This window comes from Pezoporus flaviventris, unplaced genomic scaffold (genome assembly GCF_033815535.1).
Source record: "Pezoporus flaviventris isolate CSIRO_AGI_PZ_B2104156 unplaced genomic scaffold, CSIRO_AGI_Pfla_v1 ptg000213l, whole genome shotgun sequence".
Lineage (NCBI taxonomy): Eukaryota > Metazoa > Chordata > Aves > Psittaciformes > Psittacidae > Pezoporus > Pezoporus flaviventris.
Genome location: NW_026892761.1, coordinates 4,852,173 through 4,873,548, shown reverse-complemented (window position 1 = coordinate 4,873,548; position 21,376 = coordinate 4,852,173). Strand labels below are relative to the sequence as shown.

The 21,376-nt window shown below is 57.7% G+C and overlaps 1 protein-coding gene across 3 annotated transcripts in view; it reads right to left on the bottom strand.

The window, feature by feature from the left end:
- Window positions 1-4,129: 4,129 nt before the first annotated feature.
- The window catches only part of SRC (SRC proto-oncogene, non-receptor tyrosine kinase), a 28,528-nt gene continuing 11,281 nt past the window's right edge, over window positions 4,130-21,376 (bottom strand). The window contains exons 2-14 of one of the 3 annotated variants that reach the window (XM_061441933.1): window positions 19,946-20,021; window positions 16,066-16,315; window positions 15,792-15,891; window positions 15,323-15,340; window positions 11,960-12,058; window positions 10,978-11,081; window positions 9,471-9,620; window positions 9,037-9,192; window positions 8,710-8,889; window positions 8,555-8,631; window positions 8,037-8,190; window positions 7,780-7,911; window positions 4,130-7,374 (exon numbers count right to left, since the gene is read on the bottom strand). In XM_061441933.1, the coding sequence (XP_061297917.1) occupies window positions 7,166-7,374; window positions 7,780-7,911; window positions 8,037-8,190; window positions 8,555-8,631; window positions 8,710-8,889; window positions 9,037-9,192; window positions 9,471-9,620; window positions 10,978-11,081; window positions 11,960-12,058; window positions 15,323-15,340; window positions 15,792-15,891; window positions 16,066-16,306 (1,620 nt within the window). In that variant the 5' untranslated portion in view covers window positions 16,307-16,315; window positions 19,946-20,021 and the 3' untranslated portion in view covers window positions 4,130-7,165. The remainder of the gene's footprint in view (window positions 7,375-7,779; window positions 7,912-8,036; window positions 8,191-8,554; window positions 8,632-8,709; window positions 8,890-9,036; window positions 9,193-9,470; window positions 9,621-10,977; window positions 11,082-11,959; window positions 12,059-15,322; window positions 15,341-15,791; window positions 15,892-16,065; window positions 16,316-19,945; window positions 20,022-21,376) is intronic. The other 2 variants (XM_061441935.1, XM_061441934.1) reach the window with 2 other exon arrangements.

The window sequence follows — 21,376 nt, the reverse complement described above, 5'->3', positions numbered from 1 at the left end:
CTGGAGCTGAAACCAGCTTCTACCTTTGCCCCAAAGCCCTGAAGACTGAGTCCAAGTTGGAAAGGGTTCAGGGTATATTAGTGTTTATATGCTTAAAAAACCAAGTGCATGCCACATCACCAAGAATAGAAGTGACAGCTCTGTCACCTGCCAGGCTGAGGGAAGTCCCAGTAGCTGTCATATCAACTGCAGTGTAACAAATAGGAATGGGGAAGGCATCTCATTTGCAAGCTTCAGTAAGACTCTGGTGTACATTGAGCACCTTCTAAGTTTAAATCTAATGCAAGCTAATGCAGTCAGTTCTTCAGAATGTGTTTTGGGTGCTAACTAGCCAGGTTGCACTCTGCGGCAATTTAAATCCTAGCCAAGAAGCCAGACAGTCCTTTGGCTGAGAGCTTTGGGCACAGGGTTCAGGACAAGGCTAAGAGCTTTCCATCTCTGAGACCCATCTGGGAGACAAAAGCACTTCAAAAGGGAGGCTGCCTGTGACAGGAGAGATCTGGCAGGTCGATGGGCAAGAAACCTCCTTTCTGCAGCCCTCCCACCCAAGTGTAAGGTAAAGAGCACTCTTTGATACACACACAGCCCTCCCAGCACATAGTGTTACCCTCTTTAGGGCACTGAGATACCATCTTTGTTTTAAACACAGAAAATTAAAGCCACTTCATCATGGTCAGACAGAAAGCCTCAGGCAAAGTGAGGAACCCAACAAGGGCTCTCATCCCATGCTAATGCCCCGCTCATCCTTCTGTATAAAGGACCATGAAAAACCAGCTGGTGACTGCAGAACAGGTCTAACCCGATGGCTTTTGAAAAGGAGCATCACAGTTGTCCTGCTTGTGCACCACAAACTGGGCTGAGCCCGTACAGACGCAGCATTTGTGCTCTTGGGCAAGCATTTGCTGGCTGTGTGGAAGAAATGAGCTGTTAAGGAGAAATGAGATGTTTTGCTTTTTTCTCTGCCAGAAAAGCAGTGGGGGACTCTGTCCCCCAGTGTCCTGGAGCCACCAAGGGGTCCCTACATGGCGACCACACTGGTGGGCAGGCACTGCACTGCAGGAGCTACGCTAGTGGCTCAAAGCAGTGGGGTCTAAAACACAGCCGTGTTGTGCCAGGTCCCATGAGCCTGGACACTGCCCTCAAGGGCTTTGGCATAGAGCGAGTCTCATCACCTTGCTGTATTATAAAATGCATCCATCTGCCTGATGCTCCGTAGATACAGACGCCTTAAGCTGTTCCTTTGTCCTTCCATTTGAAGGAGAGATCATTTTCTTTTCTAGGTCACACAACAGATCAGTGGCACAGCAGGGTCAGGAAAGCAAAAACAAACCAAACCCATGTTCAGAGCCCTAGGAACAGACACAGCGTAGTGCAGGCAGCGCTGGGCTCCTCGCTGCAGCCCCAAGATCTGGGGGCTTGTCACTCCCCTCCTCACCACTTGTCAGGTGGAAGCAGCATCCCCAAGATGAACAACTGGGAAACCACAAAGCTTCCCGTGGAGAAGGTTTATCCATGACTACCAGGCTGGTTTGGCTTTTGGAACCCTAGATCTGCAGGACATCCATGTCTCGGGGCTGGTGTTCACAAGTCAAGCTCTCCAGCTCCAGCCTGCTCTCCCAGCATCTGCTGGTCCATCCCTGGATATTGCTAGGTGATTAGTGCCTGCTGTCTGGATGCTCTCCCTGAGACAAGCCAACAACGTGGCCTTATTACTTAGCAGCAGAAAGAGGAGAAAGGGCGATGCCATTGAGGAGCTGTTTGGGTTGGAGGTACCCACCATTCAGCTCAGAGGCAGCTGAGTCCAGAGGTGCAGGTCTGTTGGCAATAGTGCCAGGATCCCACAGCCTCCAACCTCATCCCCTTGTGCTGGTCCAGGCAATGCCCCCAGCCAGGGAAGCCACAAACATTACTCAGGGCCACAGAGAGCCCTGCCCTGCCAGCATCCTTTGGTCTCTATGGTTTCCTAGCCCTCAGCCACCATGGGAGGTAAGCTACACGTCAGGTAAGGACTTCAGCCCTTCCCTCCGGAGGCTGGAGATTAACTCTTGGCAAGAGGGTTTTGCTACTCCTCTGAGCAAAGGTAAATCCTGTGGTAGGAGGGCAAGGGAGGACAGATGGCTCAGGTGCCACCCAGACCTGCTGCTGAGGGGATGACCCAAGCGCCTGGCACTGGGGCTGTGAGCAGCCCTTCAACAACCACCACCCTGCTCCTGTCCCCAGAGACCGGGTCTGGGCTGTGAGAGGGACCCCAGAGCCAAACCATGGCCCCCAGGATTTTTGCTCTGGGGGATCCTCAGCGCATGGAGCGCTTCAGGGCTACCCTAAATGTGTACTCAAACATTTATCCTCTGGGAGCCTGGATCAAGAGCCAGGACTTGATGGCACTGGGGAAAGTGAAGGGGATGTTCAAACCAAACAACTCACCCTCAGCGCTTTAGAAACCCATTGCCAGCACAAACTGCCCAGCACAGGACCCCCACCAGCCCTGGGGGTAGCCACAGCCCCCACCCTAACACTCAAATCCTCTCCCAGGCACAAAGCAAACAGCAAGATTAAGTCCATTAAAGGAGGCACGTGGTGTAATCCCCAGGCGCATCTGCCCGGCTCAGGCTGGGGATGCCTGGCAGGGGCTCCTGCGGGTCCAAGCGGATCCCAACCAGTGATTCACACCTCCTGGACCAGCAAGCTTCTGCCCCTCCAGGCTAGTGTCACCCCCTTCCCATACTGCTTCACAGGGTTGGCTTCTGCAGAGAGTTTAGGAGCAGAGAGAGGTGTCACCAAGGAGGTGACTCCATGGCACAAGAGCCACCAAGCACAGCCAGGGTGGGCTGCAGGTGCTGCTGATTGTCCTGACCGTCTTTTTAAGATGCTTCAACTACCACTGAGGCCGAGGAGCAGAGATGGGGCAAAGGGGACAACTAGAAGAGCGATGCCTTAGGCAGTGCTTGGAAGTCCTGAATGCATCCCCCTCATCCCTTGGCCATGACTCACCAGAGACATGCTGCCCCAGGGCTCAGGCTGGACTGCAGCCCCCTGGCCTCCCCACAGCACCCCTGCCTCTTCCTCCTTCTCTGCACATCCTCTCCATGGCTGCCCTGGTCCCCAGCAGCAACGCCAAAGGTGCAAAATTGAGAGCTGGAGGAGCCTTGGCTGCTGCTTCCCTCCTAGGCATGACCTCACCAACCCACCCCTGCCCGCACATCACACACAGATAATCCCTCAGTCACTCAGATGCTTTAGAGAGAAGCAAACCATAAAGCATGAAACATTTAAGGTGATAAGACTGAAGCCACTTACCAGCCTGAGGAGGGGGAAGGAGCAGGCAAACCTAGGGGTTTGGAGCACTAAAACCACCCTGGACTATGGTGGTGGAGAAGGAGCAACAGCAGCATCAACCCTGCTTTCAGAGGGGCTGCTCCCCGCACACTGTGCTATATATCAATTACTTAATCACAGACTGAGGGATCCCAATCAGCTCCTAATTACCCCGCCAAAGCAGGCCTGCTCCTTGTAGCTGCTGATGAAGCCGATTGTGCTGATGGGAGGGCTGCCCCTCATCCTGTCCCCCCCCCAGCCCAACTGATGGGGGTTGGCAGCCGGCTCTGCTGCCCGCTGTCACCCTGTCACCCACAGACCTGTGGGACCATGGGCAGGAACCCAGGTGTCCCAGCACACAGAGGCTGGGAAGCACCTATGGGTCCCTCGTGGCTAATGCTATGTGCTGATGGTGTGTGCCACAGCATCGGCGCTGCGGCTGGGATCCCACCGGTGATGCACGCTGGCTCAGCTTGGAACACATTGGCTCGATTCCATCCCCACCATGGCAACGCGTCCCCACCGGAGCAGTCCAGGAGCTGTCCCTGTCCCTCAGAGCAAGAGGGACACAAGCGATAAGGCTCCTCTTGCAGGAGCAGGCACTGGGGCTTTGCTGGACCACGAGCCCACGTGGGCAGATGGGATGGCTCCAGCAGCGCAGGAAGGGCACCAGATCCCAGAATCATTGGCCAGAAGAACCATCAGAAGCAGCAGGAGCCACACACAGGCACTGCACGTGCCCCAAGAACCACCAGCCCCCCTCACAGCGATGCTGAGATGTCTTCTCATACATGAGCTACGCTTTCTTGCTGTGTGCGTGAGGTCTGTTTGTATTTAATTATCAAACTGCTAAGTATTTACATCAACTTTTGGATTTCAGAGCATCTCCACCCACCACCACCCACAAAGCTGGGCCTTTTTATAGGGGATTTTTTCCAAAATTTTATTATTATCCAAAAAAAAAAAAAAAAAAGCTAAATATTTTACATAGACACCAAAAAAGGGGGGGGGGGGGGGGGAAGAGGGGAGCTGGGGAGAGAGACACAGACCCACATGTTCTCTGCATAGTCAGTTGGAGATCTTACAAAACACTGCTTAAAAAATTGCTGTCGGCAGAGGAGGGTAACTTGTAGGACATTACTGACCCCAGGAAGACAAAGAGCATCCTCACTTTGGGGCTCCCCTCTGGAGTTCATTGGCTTAAAAAAAGAAGTGGCAAACAACGGTGATGGAGCAGAGGCCCTCCGTCCCTGGAGCCTCTGGGTCTTGCTGGCTGCAGCGGCGACTCCGGAGACGCTGGGTCCCACAGAAGCATGGATGGACACACGGACAGGCAGACACACAGCCCCAGCCTCGCACCGCAGGGCTCCTCCAGGGTCACTCTGCTGTCTTCGGCCCCAGCACATCTCCTTCGTCAGAGCTTGCCAAAAGCCATGGGGAATCAAACCAGCCCAGGGTGCTCCTTGCGCCAAGGCTGCGCTCCTGCTCTGCCGCTTGCTGGGAAGAGCCAGAGAACGAAACCACCGGGTTCAGCCTGCTCCCATCCTGCTGCGTGTGTGCAAGACCCCGTACGTGCTGCAGACAACCAAAGGCCAAACTGAACATGTGCGTTTGCCTTCTCTCCCCCCAGCTTTTGGGTCAAATCTGGCTTCCGCACGTTGGTTTTAAGGGGTTTCTCCCGGTGCTGGGGATTTTGTGTCGCACAGGCAGAGCTATGGCACAGCCACGGGACGGGGCTTCTCTGGCAGCGCTGATGGGGATGCAGCAGCCGCCTGTCCCAGGGATGCAAACATGGGAAGACCCAGAACATCTTGGAGGGTCCCTGCCCAAACGCAGGCACAGCAAACCTGTGAGGAAGCGTGGGGAGAAAAGGCTCTAGGTCCCCAAATGATTAAAAACCAACAATCCATTAAACCAGTCACTGTTCTCCAAGCCAGCAGGATCTCTCCATCCTGCTGCAGTCTGTTCAAGCCGATTTTGAGGGTTTTACTCATTAAAAAGGAGCCACCAACCAACCCAACGAGCACTTGGTTCATAAATAAGCGGCCGGCGAGCTGTGGGAGCAGTGGCGTGCCTGGGCCCTGCTCTGGTGCGAGTTTGGGAGGTGGTTTTGGTCACTCCCATGCTCATGCTCAGCTCCCACCCGGCTTTCATGGGACACTGGCACTGCAGCAAGGGCTGGTGACAGATGGTTTGGGATTTGCTGCCTGCAAGGAGGCTGTGCTGGGGGGGAAACCCAATCCCACAAGTAATGGGGTGGCAAAGAAAGCCCAAGGACCAAGAGGTAGGTAAAGCTGCTGGCTTCCCTTCCTGGGTCCTTCACACCGGTGTGTGCTACCACCTCATCCAGTCCCCATCCCACCCCTGGTGCAGGAGAGCATCCAAACAGCCCCCAGCTTGTTTCTGAGCCAGGACGCCCAGGACCCAAGAGGTGATGGAGCAAAGCCTCGTGAGCCACCATGGCGAAGGGTTTCCAGCTGGGAACAGCCACAGGAGAGGGGAAGAAGCAACACATGCAACGAAGTCAATGTCTGGGAGGGTGCAGGGACCGCTTGGGGGCTATGTACAAGCAGGTGCTGGACAGAAGAGTGCAGGGGCTGGTGCCACCCCACTGGGGTTCAGCCCCATGGGATGGGGGGGGAGCAAAACTGAGCCTGGCGAGCCACCCACCACCGAAACAGGGCTGAGGCCCTTGGGAACAAGCAGGGGGGAGAAGAGGATGCAAATGGCGCAGCACAGCGTTCCCCAGGACTCTCCTCCAGGATGGCAGCCCATGGCTGCGGATGCTCCCACTGCATGGGGACTGCAGCCCGGTGGTTGAGATGTGAGGGGTAGAGGGAAGGCAGCTAAAAACATACGGAGTGGACAAAAGCATCTGTGAAAGATGAGTATTTCCCCAAAAACACTCACACACCCTGAAGAGCCACACGTGCCATGCACCCAGCCTGTGGTGGCACCGGCTTTGGTGGCAGGGCCAGCCCAGAGGATGCTGCTGGTGGCAGAGCTGGGGAGGGCGGCGGGGGGGGGGCTGTGGTGAACTTCCCAGGGGCGGCTGGAAGACCAGGAATGCTCAGTGGGATAAAGTGCCACCAGGGTGACAGGGCTGGGTGAGGGCTCTGCTGGCAACCCCCAGTGCTGCTCCCATGTGAAACAAACAGGTCCCTTGGGGGAACAGATGCAGCTGGAAGATGTGAATGTGCACCCGGGTGCTCCCATGGGATGGTTCTGGTCACCGGCGCCATGAGCAGCCACATGTCGTACTCCCAGTGCCAGAGGGATGCCCGAGGAACAGGGGTCATCAGTGTTCTGCTGCCACCCACACCAGTGCATCACCCCATCCAAACAATGTTGTGCCTTCCCCATGGTGAAACGCCCCTGCCAGCGCTCCCAGGAGAACCAGAGCCAAGGACGGGGGTGCTGGGATGGGTGAAGGGCAGGGAGATTTGTGCTGATTTAAAAAGGGGGTGCAGGAGATCGGGGCCATGTGTCTGAGGTGGGGTGACGCTGTCCCACAGTTCCCCCAGGCTCACCCCAGAGCTGCTGGGGAGGGAAAAGGTCTCCCAGAAGCCAAGTTTCTCATCAAGAGATGCTCCGCTCGCCCTCCGAGCCGGCTCTGCCGGCACCCACAGGCTCCTCTCGCCAGCGGGACGGCACCGCTTCGTTAAACACGGGCCAGAAGTCTTAATGAGCGATGGGGACACCCAGAACCTCTCCTGGCCGCATCCGGACACGATGCCCCATCCCGCCTCAGGGCTGCTCCACAAAAATCCAGCCCCTCGCTGGGGCGGCCAGCCCCCGGCACCCCATAGCGAGGATGGCAGCGTCCCTGGTGCCAGGAGGAGCCCCGGGTCTATAGGTTCTCGCCAGGCTGGTACTGGGGCTCTGTCGAGGTGAAGTAGTCCTCCAGGAAAGCCTGCAGGTACTCGAAGGTGGGTCGCTCCTCCGGGTCCTTCCGCCAGCACTGGCACATGAGGTCATGCAGGGACTCGGGGCACTCGGGCGGGCAGGGCATGCGGTACCCCCGCTCTACCTGGTCCAGCACCTCCCGGTTCACCATCCCTGCGTGCGGCCAGAGGAGACAGGGCGTTGATTAGAGCCAGGCCAGATCCTGCACCTCACCTTTCCCAGAAGACATCGTGCTGGGATGAGCCTTATGGGAAAACCCTGGTGACCCCCCAGCCCAAGAGCGCTTGTCCCTGCCAGTCCATCACCTTGCTTGGGGATTACAGTGGGACAGGGTGGCTGTGACCCTGCTCACCCAGCCCCAGCAGAGCAGGATGTGACCTGGGCAGGAGCAGCTTACCCCAGAGCCCACCATCCCTGCATCCCTGCCCAAAGTGCAGGAGAAACTTTGCACCAGTTTACTCCTCTGCAAAGATGGCCCTGGGGCCACTGAGTGCTGGGGGCAAGCACTGGGGCACTGCAATGGGGATGGGGCTTCCACTGGCAGCTACCAGCTCTCACCTGGGTATGGCACTCTGCCCTTGGTCGTCAGCTCAGTCAAGAGGATGCCAAAGGACCAGACATCTGACTTGATGGTAAACCTGCCATACAGAGCAGCTTCGGGGGCTGTCCACTTGATGGGGAACTTGGCACCTGCAGGAGAGACAGGGTGAGGGGCTGCAACCAGGGCCTTGTGTTGTGCCAAGATGCAACACACAGCCCTGGGGAGCAGAGACCAGTGCTGGTGCTGGTTCCCCCCGGGAGCACCGGGCACACACCTTGCCGAGCAGTGTACTCGTTGTCCTCGATGAGCCGGGCCAAGCCGAAGTCGGCCACTTTGCACACCAGGTTCTCCCCCACGAGGATGTTGGCTGCCCGCAGGTCCCGGTGGACATAGTTCATCCTCTCCACGTAGGCCATGCCGGATGCGATCTGTGGGGACCAACACATGGGGCACCAAGGCTGGTGGGGTGACACAAGGATCCCTGGGGAGCACCCAGCACTGCCGAGGGGAGCAGCTCTGCAGCAAGACCCCTCCTCGGGTGTGGGAACAACTGCTTGCCCAACAAAACCCACACGGATACAGGTCTGCAGCAACAGGAACAGGCAAATGATGGTCCCTGCCTGCAGCCTGGCTCTGGGCTGAGCACCCATTGGGGATGGTGGAAACCACCGCAGGGAGGCTGCAGAGAACCTCACCACCCGACAGGGCACAGCCCCAGCAGCCCAGCGAGGTGCTCGGGCAGCCACTGCCTTTGGAAGAGGATGCAGGAGGCCTGGGGATGCACAAACCCACCTGAGCTGCCATATCCACGAGCTGGGGCAGCCGCAGGTACTTGCCCATCTCACCCTTCAGGAAGTCCAGGAGGCTCCCTGTGAGGAAGACCACAGTCACAGCAGTGCAGAGGAGCGCAGGACCTCAGCCTCCCCCAGCATCCCTCCTGCGCTCACCCTTGCTCATGTACTCAGTGACAATATAAATGGGCTCCTCTGAAACCACGGCGTAGAGCTGAACCAGCTTCTCATGCCGGAGCTTCTTCATGACCTGGGCTTCCTGCAGGAAGGCCTCCGGGGACATGGTGCCAGGCTTCAGCGTCTTGATCGCCACCCGGGTGGTGCCGTTCCAGGTCCCTGTGCACAGGACACGCTGCTCAGGACACGTGTATGGGGCAGGGGGCCCATCCCTCGCCTGCTCCCTCACCCCACTGCAGGCTCTGGGCACTTGGGGAGAGGATGCGGTCAGTGACACGGGGACAGGGGGGTGGGAATGGTCCTTACCCATCCACACCTCTCCGAAGCAGCCCTGTCCCAGCTTGACCTCCAGCCGCAGCGATTCCCGGGGGATTTCCCAGGCATCCTTGGCAAGGCCTTGGGTCTGGGGCTTGGAAGTGGGGCAGACATTGGTGAGACGATGGCACAAGCCGTCGGCGTGTTCTAGCACAGGAGGGGACAACGCCAGGGTGACACTTGGGCATTTAGGCACATGACATCTTTACCCCACATCTTCCCTGTGAAGCACCGCAAAGACCCCATACCCAAACCCTCACCCTCTCCCCTAAAACCCAACCAGCTTTTCACCAGCATCCCCCCTCAACTGGTTTGGGGTCCCCCAACCCCATGCTGGCTTCTCAGCAGCACCTATCTTGCACTGAGGGCAGGCACAGAACCAGGGCATCCCCCAGACCCCATGGGGACCCCAAGTGACTACCCACTGGAGTAATAGGCCACGAGCTGCTGCAGGCTGTTGAACTGGGTGCGGGAGGTGATGTAGAAGCCACCACTGTCCAGCTTGCGGATCTTGTAGTGCTTCACATTGAGCCCCTTGGCGTTGTCGAAGTCGGAGACAGAGAGGCAATAGGCACCTGCGGGCAGGATGGAGGGGTTGGGGAGGATGCACCACAGATGGGTGCCCCCCATGGGGTCCCACCCAGGGGGTGCGTGCAGGGGGGTAGGACTGGGCGTGCAGGCTGCTGCTTCCCCCCGAAAGCAGAGGATGGGGAGCAGCTCCTCATGCCAGGGAGGGGGTGTCTGGCACACAGCCTGGTTACAGCCACACCATGTAACCACAACCGCCCCCAGCCAGGCTGGCACAGAGACGAGGGTCTCCTGGAGACCCCCGCTGCAGAAGGAGGTGGCTGTGGGGTCAGTCATTTGGGCCCACTGCTCCCCCAGCATCCTCATCAGCCATGCTAACAAGAGGCATCATCCCTTCCAGCCCCCCCCCCAGGTCCCTCTCCCCGGTGCACAGCACCACGGATGCTTCCTCCCCAAGAAATACTGCTCCTGGCTGGGACCCACTCCCAGAGGAGCCAGCACACAGGGATGGAGCATGTCCCCCATGCTGGAACCAAGCAAGAGACCCCACTGGGTTCTGGGGGCCCAGCAGGAGGGTGAGCAGCTCCCATGGCACAGGGATGAACATGGCCCTGACAGCAATGAGGGGACACAGAAGCAGGGGACAGGACCAGGCTGGGGGCAGCTGCTGACCCACAACCCCAACATCTCAGAGGGGAGCCAAGCGGCCGAGGGACCCAACTCCCTCCTCCACAAATCCCACCATTGGCATCACTGTGGCAGCTTGTCCCTCCTCTGGCCACAGGAGAGCAACACTGCACTCCACAAGTAACAGAAAGGAAGATTTATGTGCTGCTTGAATGAGCTGTTTCCACCAGGATAAACTAAACAGTGGCAAGCTTAAGGCATCAAAACAGAAAGGAACATCAAGGAGCTTTTCCCAAAGGTGCCTTTTGGAGGCAAACTAAACCACATCTGTAGGTAAGAAACAGCATCCTCAGGCAGCCGAACCATGAAGATCACAACTTGCACTTTTGGGGAACAGGAAACAGCGACGAAGAATCATTAGATTTGAAAGAAGGACCCAAAGATTCAGCAGTACCTCTGCCTGGCTGCCCAGGAAGCACATACCCAAGATTTTGCCACTGGGGACTAGGAAAAACCAAACCCACCTCCTTGGGGGTGTAAAAAAACCACCTCCCAAACCCCAAAATCAAACAAACACCACAAAACCCACTAAAGAACAGGAAAAAGAGCATCCTGCCTGCTGGTCCTGTCCACAAGGTTCAACTCTTTCCTCCTTCTCCCTCTCCGTGCACTTCAGACCTGGGACTATGCAGTGGCCGAGGGGACTGGGGGCTCTGTGTGGTGCCCCACTGGTGCGGAGAGGGGCTCCCCGGGCTGGTCCTCCCCATCCCCGCTCACCTTTCGTGGTCTCGCTCTCCCGCACCAGGAAGGTCCCTCGGGGGTTTTCGGGGTTCAGCAGCAGCCGCTCGGACTCGCGGCGCGTGATCTTCCCAAAGTACCACCTGCGAGAGCGAGGCAATGGCTCAGCCCCAGCATCCTGCCTGCCCATCGCCTCCCCACCGCACATTGCAGAGACCACAGGCTGTGTCTCTGGGCTCGGGCTATGGGTACCGTGGTGTACCATGGGGGTACCGTACTGGGGTGCACCATGCCCACACACAGCATCAACCAAGGAACAGCCTGCACCGCACAGCATGGAACACCTGAACTCCAAAAGCCTCCCCAAAGGAGGGGCTCCAGGGACCCCTGAAGCCCTCGAGCTCTTGTTGGGGGGACAGCATGCTGCTGCCTGGGGGTGGGTGAGGGTGCTGAGGCGCTGGCACAGGGTGCCCAGAGAAGCTGTGGCTGCCCCATCCCTGGCAGTGTTCAAGGCCAGGTTGGACACAGGGGCTTGGAGCAAGCTGCTCTAGTGGAAGGTGTCCCTGCCCGTGGCAGGGGTTGGAACTGGATGAGCTTCAAGGTCCCTTCCAACTCAAACCAGTCTGTGATCCTATGACATAGGTGTCACCTGCGCTGGGACTTACATCCCCTGCCTGCTCTCCCTGTGTGACGGTCACCTCTGTGCCCAGCCTGATCTGCACAGGCAGCATCCTCACACATAGATGGGTGTCCATGCAGAAGACTAAAAACCAGACCGAAAGCATAACAGGTCCACCATGGCCCCTGCCATGCCACTGCTCATCCCTCCACGGCACAAGCTCACCGCACCTCTCTGCTATGGGTCTTAAAGAAAGGCTGGAAAACATTTAAGGGGTTTGCAAATTCAAAGCAGGCAAAAATAACACGAAGGAAGAACCCACGAGAGGGGCAGGGGGAGGAGGAGCATTCAGAGTGCGTTTGCTATCCCTTGTCTTTAAACTGTCTAAAAGATGGCAATTACTCTTCAGCCTGGATGGAGTCTGAGGGCGCGACATAGTTACTGGGGATGTAGCCCGTCTGTCCTGTAGTGAGGGAATGAGCCAGCCACCAGTCACCTTCCCTGCAAGAGAACCAAAACACACTCAGTGTGAAGCCAGGAGCCACCCTGGCCAGCCCCGCAGCCCCCAGACCCTGGCCAGGAAAGCTCCTCCTGCCAGACCCTGCCTGTGGCTCCATGTGGACAAGCTCTTGGTATCAAGGCAACCCATCCACATATGGGATGCTTTAAACATAAATTGGGCAGTCAGAGCCAAAATACCTCTGGAGCCACCTGAATGCCAACGGGGTCTGGCTGGAGGTTGAGAAGCATTGGGGATCCAAGGCAGCAACAGGCAAGGGGAGGAAGGGGCAATGGGGAAAAGCAACAGAATGATGGCAGTAGTTAAAAAAAGCACCAGGAAACCCCAAGTTTGTTAAACACAGGCTGCAGAAAAGCAAGAGATGGGGCAGAGGTTTGGGCAGGCGGGTGAGACCTGTCCTGCAGTGATGCCCAGCGCGGATGCAGTGAGCTCCATCCAGCTTGGGTGCCACTGGGACAGGCCCCCTGCATGGCTGCAGCCCCTGACCACGAGATGCACTTGCACAGCCATGAGTGCAGCTCACACAGAGCCCGGCACTCCGCCGTGCTTGTCCTGAGCACAGCTCTGCCCTGCAGGAGCCCCTCTGCCATCCCCAGCACCTGGGGCTGACCCATCACCCTCCTGCCCCAGGCACAACGGCCCCAAGCATGTCCCCAGGAGCTGGCAGGGTGCGGGAGCCTCCTCACTGCTCTGCCCTCCTCACTGCAGGTTCCTGCACAGGACAGGGCAGGAAAGGACAACAAATAAAGAACAACAGGACAGCAGGAGGTGGCTTCCCCTTCCCCACAGCCAGCAGAGCTTCCTCCCACCACCTGCATCTGCTCACCCTTCAAAGACAGAGTCAATTTATCCTGACCAGGAGGGAGATGAGGCTACGGGAAAACTGCGTTCATGGGAACAGCACCGCAAGGATGCAAGACCTTGGCAGGACGACGTCCACAAACACTCCACAGAAAAGCCTTCATAACCTCTATCACCACTAGAACACTCAGCAGATCCCACATCCAGACCTGTCCCCGGCCCCTGCAGATGTGTAAACCTCCATCCTTGCTCCAGACACACCAGCAGCTTGTGACTTTTGCTCGTCCCAGCTAAACCAGTGATGCTTTGGAGTGGATGGGAGAAGCTGGACACAGCCCCCAGCTCCCTGTGATGGTGTCAAGGGAGGGAAAGCGAGGACCCTCTGGGCATCATCTCCTACCCAGAGACTTGGGCTCTGCAGCCATCTGGGAGCCCACCCCCAGGCTTGCAGTAGCCCCAGGTGGTGTTTTAGCTTCTTCCAGCCCCAGCACATCTCACTCAGGTAGTTTGGGCTCCCCAGCCAGAGCTGCTGCCCAGCCACCTTTCCTGAGGTGGCTCCAAAGGGGACAGGAGGCTGCCTGCGCTCCTTTCCCATGGGACCAGAGAAAACAGCTTTTGCCTTGTGGCTTTATTCCAGCTCGGACTGCAGGGCTGCAGGCTGGGAATGCAGCAAACACAAACGATTCCAAAAATGTCTCAGCGGGGGAAAAAAAATAAATCATCATCATCATCATCATCATCATCAAAACAAAGCATTTCAACAATTCCCTGCACAATCTTACCCAAAATACCCCACCACATCCCTGCTGGCTGCCAGCTGGCTGGGAGGAGACCTCCTTCCATTGGAAATAGTACCATGAGAGTCTTTCTGCCCTGGGGGGGTGTATGTATTCAGCCCATCCAGGAGGCTGAGGGAGGGTCACTGCAGACAGCCTGAGCTCTGCTGGATTGCTGCAGTGACACAGAGGCTTCTCCCCTTCCTGTACCCAACCCCAGCCCTCTCAGAGCATCCAAAACCTGCAGCCTCCCTGCAAAGTTGCTGGTGGCCAGTCACAGCCATGGGCTCCTGCAGCCCTTCCCAGGCTGACCCCAAGCACTCTCCAACACCCCCAGGGCACCCACTGTGCCCTGCCAATGGAGCCCAGAGGAAGGGGACATCCATCCCATGCCTGCCTTTTGCTGTCCCCAAAGCACAGCAGCTGGAGCAGCTCCCGGACCATCCCCAGGCACTCAGTGAGAAGAGACATTTACCCCTCTGAGCACTGCATCAACTGCACAGCTTCCTGCACTGCCTCTCTGCCTGCAGACATCCCATCCACACAGCCATAGCAGACACCAGGAAGGTCAGCAACCAGATCTGCACTTCCACTGATGGGCTGCATTGCCAAAGAGAGCCCTTTTGCTCCCCAGAGCCCATTACACCCCGATCCTTCCCTCTGACCGAGCCTTTGACAAACAGTAGCAGAGAAACAAGAAGGATGGAAACCCCGTAAGTGGTATAAAGCATAAAGAAAAAACACTCCTAAATGGGCCCAATCTGGACCCCCAATGGTCAGAGCTCACTTTGTAACAGCCCAAACCAGAACCCAAGCCTGGGGCTAACACACTGCTGAGGCTGTGAAAGCAAGACACACCAAACCCCTCAAATCCAGGCTTTTCTTGAAGCGCTGAAGCCCTGCACATCCTGGACTTCATGGATTAAATTAATTACCATTAATAAACAGCATTGGAACAAGGAGAACAAGGATCAGACTGAAAACATGTTTGTGCAACACTGCCCAGCCATTGCAGCAGAAATATCACCCCCGGGATGTTCCCTCGTCTTTCCACCCTTTGACCATGCAGAGCTGTTTTGGGTGCCCAGGTTGGGAGGAAGCAGTGGAGGGACCAGCAGGAGCTGCAGACCCCACAGACCTGACACTGGCTCCTCCTGCCAGGCTCCAGACTGTGTATGCCATGTGTTAGGACTGAGCACACATGGGTTTAATACAGGATCAGGTTTGGAGCATCTTCCAGCCCTGCTCTACGAAGCAAGTGATGGGTGTGCTGTTACAACCAGGATGGAGAGCAAACAAGCAGGAGCCAGATCTCTAAAGAAGTGCTTGAGTCCCCTGAGCCACTCACAAAAAATCAAAGTAACATTTAAAAATGCAAAAATAAAAGCAAAAAAGGCCAGGAAGGAGCAGAGAGCCAACTGGAAAGGGACTGCAGGGGGGTGCCAGGCACAGACAAGGAAAGCAGGCTGGGTTCAGAGCTCCTGGACACAGTGCTGGATAGAGCAGAGCCCTGGCACAGGAAGGGGCTCCCTGCTCTGCCCCACAAAACCATTGGGCAACCATCTCCTCCCAGCCCCGCTCCTCCCAACCTTGCCCTATGGGCAGCAGAAGGGCTTTTGGCATTTAAGATTGCTAACAATAATAATAGTAATAATCTGCAATACACACCTGACATCCACTTTTCTCCTAAACGACAGCATGGCACAGAGGAGAGAGAAGAGTCAAGAGAGAGGCTGAGATCAGAGACACCGTGCAAGCACAGGGGAAGGCACCCACAAAGCTGAGAGTGTCCAAGCAAAGGAGAGGGAGCTGAGTGCTGCTGGGGACAGGGGACCCATGGGGACACGGCTCTGCATTGGAGGGCACGGACTGGCCAGCAAGCAGAGGAGGTGGCTTGGTGACAAGGCTGCAAGGCAACAGTGACCAGCAGCAGGGCTGGGAGGACGTGGGAGCAGGTGAATGATTGCCTCCAGCACCGGTGTCCTCGGCCAAGTCACTGCGGCCGTGCGAGTTTTGGCATATCCCTCTTTGAGCACCCATCTCTGGGGAGGGCTGGGGCCAGGCTCGGGGCTCCGCAGGAGGGAGGACGGTGGCAGCTCATCCACGCGGGCTCGGCTGCAGGGACAGGGACACTCACGTGTTGTTGACGATCTGCAGGCGCTCTCCCTTCTTGAAGGACAAATCCGTTTCGGTCCGGGACTCGTAGTCGTAGAGGGCCACGAAGGTGGTGACTCCACCTGCGACACAGAGCACTCAGTCACCAGACCCTCCTCTCCCACCAGCCAGTAAGACACAGACCTGCTCCCCCTCCTGCCCAAAAGCAGGAGACCCCATCATCACGAGAAGAACCTGGAACCAAACCCACAAAGACCCAACCGAGCCCCCCCCCACCGTGCCCAGCCCACACCAACCCGCCAGCGCCCCGGCACGCTGCGGCGACGTGACCGTGTCGGAGGTGTTGAAACCTCCAAAGAGCTTGGACTCGGCAGCCATGGTCCCGAAGGAGCGGCTGGGGGTGCGATGGGCATCGGGAGCAGCCGCCTTGCTGGGGGTCTGTGAAGCTGGGTATCCCCCATGGTGGGTGTTGTCGGTGGGCTCCAGGCTGCGCCGGCGCTGGCTGGGGTCTTTGGGCTTGCTCTTGCTGCTCCCCATGGTCCCAGGCTAGAGGAGACAGACACACAGAAGACTATTATTATTATTATTATTATCATCATCATTATTACTAAGAAGCTGCTTCCCAGGACTTGTGTGACAGACACTTGCCCACTAGGAAACAAAACGACCTCTGGAGTCTGTTCAAGCACCAGCTGCCAGGCAGTCTGGCCATCCTGCCCTTGCCCTGGGATAGCGTCGCTCCTCATTAACACCAAGCCACCTCCTGCATGGCCACAGCAGCCAGGAAAACACAGGGAGCGGAGAGGGAAGCATGCTTAGCTGTGGGCGTAGGGAGGGCGGATGCTGAGTGTGGAGCATGGTGCTTGGGAGCATGGTTGCTCCAGGGCCAGGCACCGCCATGGGATGCAACTCAGCATCCCATACAGCCACCCTTCCTCCTACACAAGGACTTGTACCAGGGCACGGACAGGAGAAGACAAAACCTGGGCAAATATTCATGAGTTTGGATAACTCCAACTGCAGATATTTGGAGAACCCATAGCTGCATCACTCTGCTTGCTCAGGATGGGGATTTAAATGCTGAGGATGGCCCTGTGAAGTCCAAACCGCAAAGCAAATAAAATACATAAAGATAAAAGTTGAAATCAGGAGCAGTTTCAGGCAGTTAACAGCTGGGATCTTGTCTTTATATATAGACATGCCTTCTTTTCCACTCAAGATCATGCTCTATAAATACCTTCAAGGTAACGATATAAATGAAGGAAGGGAATTATTTGCAGTCTCCAAAGATAGCAGGATACCCAGCAGTGTCCTGAAGCTATGGAAGGAAATATTTACGCTACATCACGCATGGCAGGAGGGAAAAGGGAGGTGGAGACAACCAAGGAGGAAAATATCTCCGATAAGAACAAACAAGCAGAGAAGGAATGGAGGAGGCAGCCGCTGCCTGCGGGGTGCAGACCTGGATGCAGCCACCCGTGAGGCTTTGCCAAGGGCTCAGCCTCACCCAACAGATGGCTTTTCTAAGCCAGCTTTTGACAGAGGCTTGGGCTGAGCCCCCATGAGTGGGGCCGGGGCCACGGGGCAGCTCCAGCAGCCTCCACAGCCCCGGCAGCGGTGGGGTAAAGCCCTCCAGTTCCTGCCATGGGGAAGCTTAGGGGTGCCAGGCACAAGCTCTGCTCCCCTCCCAGCTCCCCTCCCCATGGCGAGGGCTTTGCCTGGCAATCAGGGCTTATATCCCAAAGAACCCAACTTCCATGTGCTGTTTTCCAGCTCCCAAATTGCACAGGGGGCCAGCAGCATTCCCTGTCCCGCTCCCACACAGGTTTGCTTCACCTGCAACCACGCTGGTAGTTGGGATCAGACCTTGCCAGGGTTTGGGAATCAGAACAAAGTGATTTTTGGGGCTGGGTATGGCTACAGCAGACACTCCAACAGGGAGTGGAGCCGTTCTTCCTCTTGTGCACACAGGCAACAAGGAGGGAGGGACCAATGCCTCTATCTGCCATGGGACACGGCCCACGCGTATCTGTGCTGGGCTCTGGGGACCTCAGAGCAAAGGGAAGATCAATCATAAGCTTTATGCTTGCAAATCGTCACTGCCGGCAATCCAGAGACAGATCCCGTGGCAAAGAGGAAGAGTCCGTCCCATAAATAAACACGCTTTTAAAAGCCTGGTGCAGAAGATGCTAAAGCAGAACTGCAGGAGGAAAGCAGGACCTCAGAAACAAGGAGAAAAAGCCCCCATTGGTAAGGAAAGCGATCTCACCATGGGATCCTCCCCATCCCTTTGCTCACCTCCACCCTGGGCTCCGGTACCCGCTGGTGCTCCCGGGATGCACAGGGAGGAAAGCGGGACACGGCTCGGCTGTGACCGTGCAGCTTGTGACTGCCCACGCGACCGTGAGCAAAGGGCAGAGCTGCTCAGAGTTTCCCCTGGAAGCAGCACTTCCCCAGGCAGGAAAACACCCAGCCCGGGCAGTGGATTTAGCAGCACTCTGGGGCCACGAGCATCCCCTGAGTGCACCCCGCGGGGCTGCCAGCCTAGGCCAGCAACTGATTTACCAGCATCATGAGACAAATCAAGAGTATAAAATAGTCATTATAAGAGATTAGCCGGGAGCAGAGCACAGGAAAGGGAGAGTGGATCCCCCAGGCACTTCCCCAATGTCCCCAAAGCAAGGGGGGGTCCTCCCTACACAGCCATTAGCCTGCAGGCATAGAACATGCATCCTTCAGGCATGTCCTGATCAGGGACATCACAGCCAGTGAGTTCATCCCTCCTTGCACAGTGGCTTTGGGGAGGGAGAGATCTCCATACACAACACAAGCTCCCAGCTTGTGCCTGGGTGCTGATCACCCTTTGCAAGGGCTTTGCTGGGTTCATGATGGTCACCAAATCCAGCCCTTGGGGCTTTGGCTGCAGGAGCCTAAGATGGGAGATGAGGAGGAGGCACAAGCCTCTGGGGAAGAGGCTACAGAGCAGCGATCCCTGCTCTGAGCTCTCCTGCTCCTAAACACCTGCATGCACTTGCTTCAGCATGGCTACTGCACAATGTAGGCTGGCAACCCCAAAACGTGCCCAGTGGCACTGGCAGCCTCGTACTGTCCCCGCTCCGAGTCCCAGGGAACTCAGCCAGTGTGACCATGTAGCTTCAGCCCTGCGGCTGCCCCGGGGAGAACATTCCCAGCCTTCACCCAGGGAAGAGTGGGGGGCCCAGAAAGCCCGTGAAGCCCCCACATCGCTGCGCTGGCAGCCGGCAAGGAAAGGGTGCAAATTCGTCCTGGAGGACTCAGGGATTGTGCAAGAGTCTGGCAGAGGAGTTATCAAAGACAGCAGGAATGTGCTGTGCAGTCAGATCCCCGGGGGGGGGGGCACCAGGGAGAGACCCCTCTGCCTTCAGCAGAGCTGGCAATGAGACCCCCAGAGCCAAGGGGCAGAGAAGGAAGTGAATGAACCCATTGCCTGGTGTGGCAGCTCCCATCACACCCCAGCAGCATCGCTAGGAGCTGTGGGACTGCAAAAGATACCGACCACCAGCGGCTCCACTGTATTTACGTCTAATGTAGGGTATTTGTACGTGTAACAGGCTGCAGGCATGCTCAGAGCCACCTGCACCCCAGCCAGGGCAGCCCAGCCGATGCCTGGTGGGGTATTTCCCTGCTCCAGTGCTTTTCACAGCCAACAGTGCTGGGACGGGGGGCTCAGCATCGCTCCCATCCCGGCCGGTGCCTCGGCTTTCAGCAGGGCTTCCCCTCGCAAGGCTTGTGTGGAGACCGGCTGGAGCTCAGCCAGCATTCCCGGTGCTCGCCTCTGACTGATGCGAGGCGGCGGAGGGAGCAGCGTTCCTGCGGCGGGGATTAGCACTCCGGGCACGTCGCAGCCTGCAGGAACTCCCCTGCCTTCCGCTCCGGGGGTCAGCGCCAGCGGCAAAGCACAAACCACCGCGGTGCTGAGTTGTGAGGCCTCAGCTCTGTCCCCCACGCCGGGGGGAGCTCCGAGGGATGGGAAGGACGAAGGGAGGGTTGCGCCACCCAGCACCCGAAGGGACTGCTGCAGGGCACCCCAGACCGGAGCCCCCCGCAGAGGGTGGGGAGGGTTTCCCTTGTCCTAGGTGGGCTCACTCGGCAAAGCAGCCCGGTCCCCCCCTTCCCGGGCCGTCGGAGGTGTCTTACCAGCGCTTCCCGGCTACAGCCTCGCCGCGGGGTGGGGAGGGGCCGCCGGCAAAGTCAGCTCAGCTCCCGCTGCAGCCTGCGAGACAGAGGGGACGTCAGCGCCGTCAGCGCCCGCAGCACCCGCAGCGCCCGCCGCCCTCTCCCCCCCGCGCCACGGTCTGGCGCCCAGGGCTCCCGCTGCCTTCCTCCTCCTCCTCCTCCTCCTCCTCCGTCCCTCCAGCGCGGGGCCGGCAGCTCCACCAGCGCGCTCTGATCTCTCATGTGTGAAGAGGGGACAATTCTCTGCTCCACTTCATCAAACCCACCCGCGGATGGGAGAGGAGGCGGCTGGAGCCACCCCGAGTGATGCCCTGGGGTGAGAGGGGAGCGCAAGGCACTCCTGGCCCACCCAGGGGTTTTCGGGGGGCGAAGCGAAGCCGGTTCCCCTGGACACACCAGCATTCCCGGCCCTGGCTCTCCAGACAGCCGGGACCGGTGGCAGAGAGGGTCGGTCACCAACTGGGGACCTTGTCCCCAGGGATGAGAGTCACCTTCTCCATCGCCAAGAACACACACAGATGCTACAGCAGGAACCATGCAGCTCAAGCCCTGACTCAGCCAGAAAAGCACGTTTTAACCAATTTTGTCAAAAAGGAGAGTTTTGTGCCACAAAAGTGCATGATGTGGGGACGCTTCACAGCAGCAGTGGCTTGGGGCAGAGATTCAGGCAGAAAGCAAAGCAGGGATGTGCCAGGGTAGTCACTCATCTGGCTCTGCCATCCCCTCCCAGCCCCCAGATCCTGCAGGAACTGCCCCTTCTCCCTGCTATTCTACCAACAGCAAGATCTCTCCAGCCAGCTCTGCTCACCCAGTGCTGGACAGAGACTTCAGCTTGCCTGGCACAAGGGGATCCAGCCCCTGTGGCACCCCCAGCTTCATATCCCAGAGCAGCATCCCACAGGCTCCTGTCCTGGCTGGAGCCCAGGTTTCACATCTCACCCAGGAGAAACATCCCAGACGGATGGGGACAGGGCAGGCAGGTTTTTGCTGCCCTGCCATCTAACCGTGCTGGGAGCAAGCCTGGAAGCAAGAGCAGCAGCAGCCTCCTGCCTTCACACAAGGGCCATCAACCTTGAAGGCATAGCAAGGGGAAGGCTCATACAGAGACAGCACCAAAGGAGGAGCTGCTGCCCCCCCCCCAGCACAGACAGCTGCCATCACTGCCTTCTCTGCCCCAGCCCAACCTGCTCAGCCTGTGCATTACCCAGAGCACAGCACACAGCCCCACAGCACACTGTTACTATGCTGCAAACACTGTGGAGTGATGGTGGAAACCACCAAGCAAACCTCCGTGGGGTCAGCATCATGCCAGGCAGCCCCCTCATCGCTCTTGCTGGGTGGGTGCTTGGGGTAGTGGCTGTCACACAGAGGATGTGCCACACCACAGGTTTA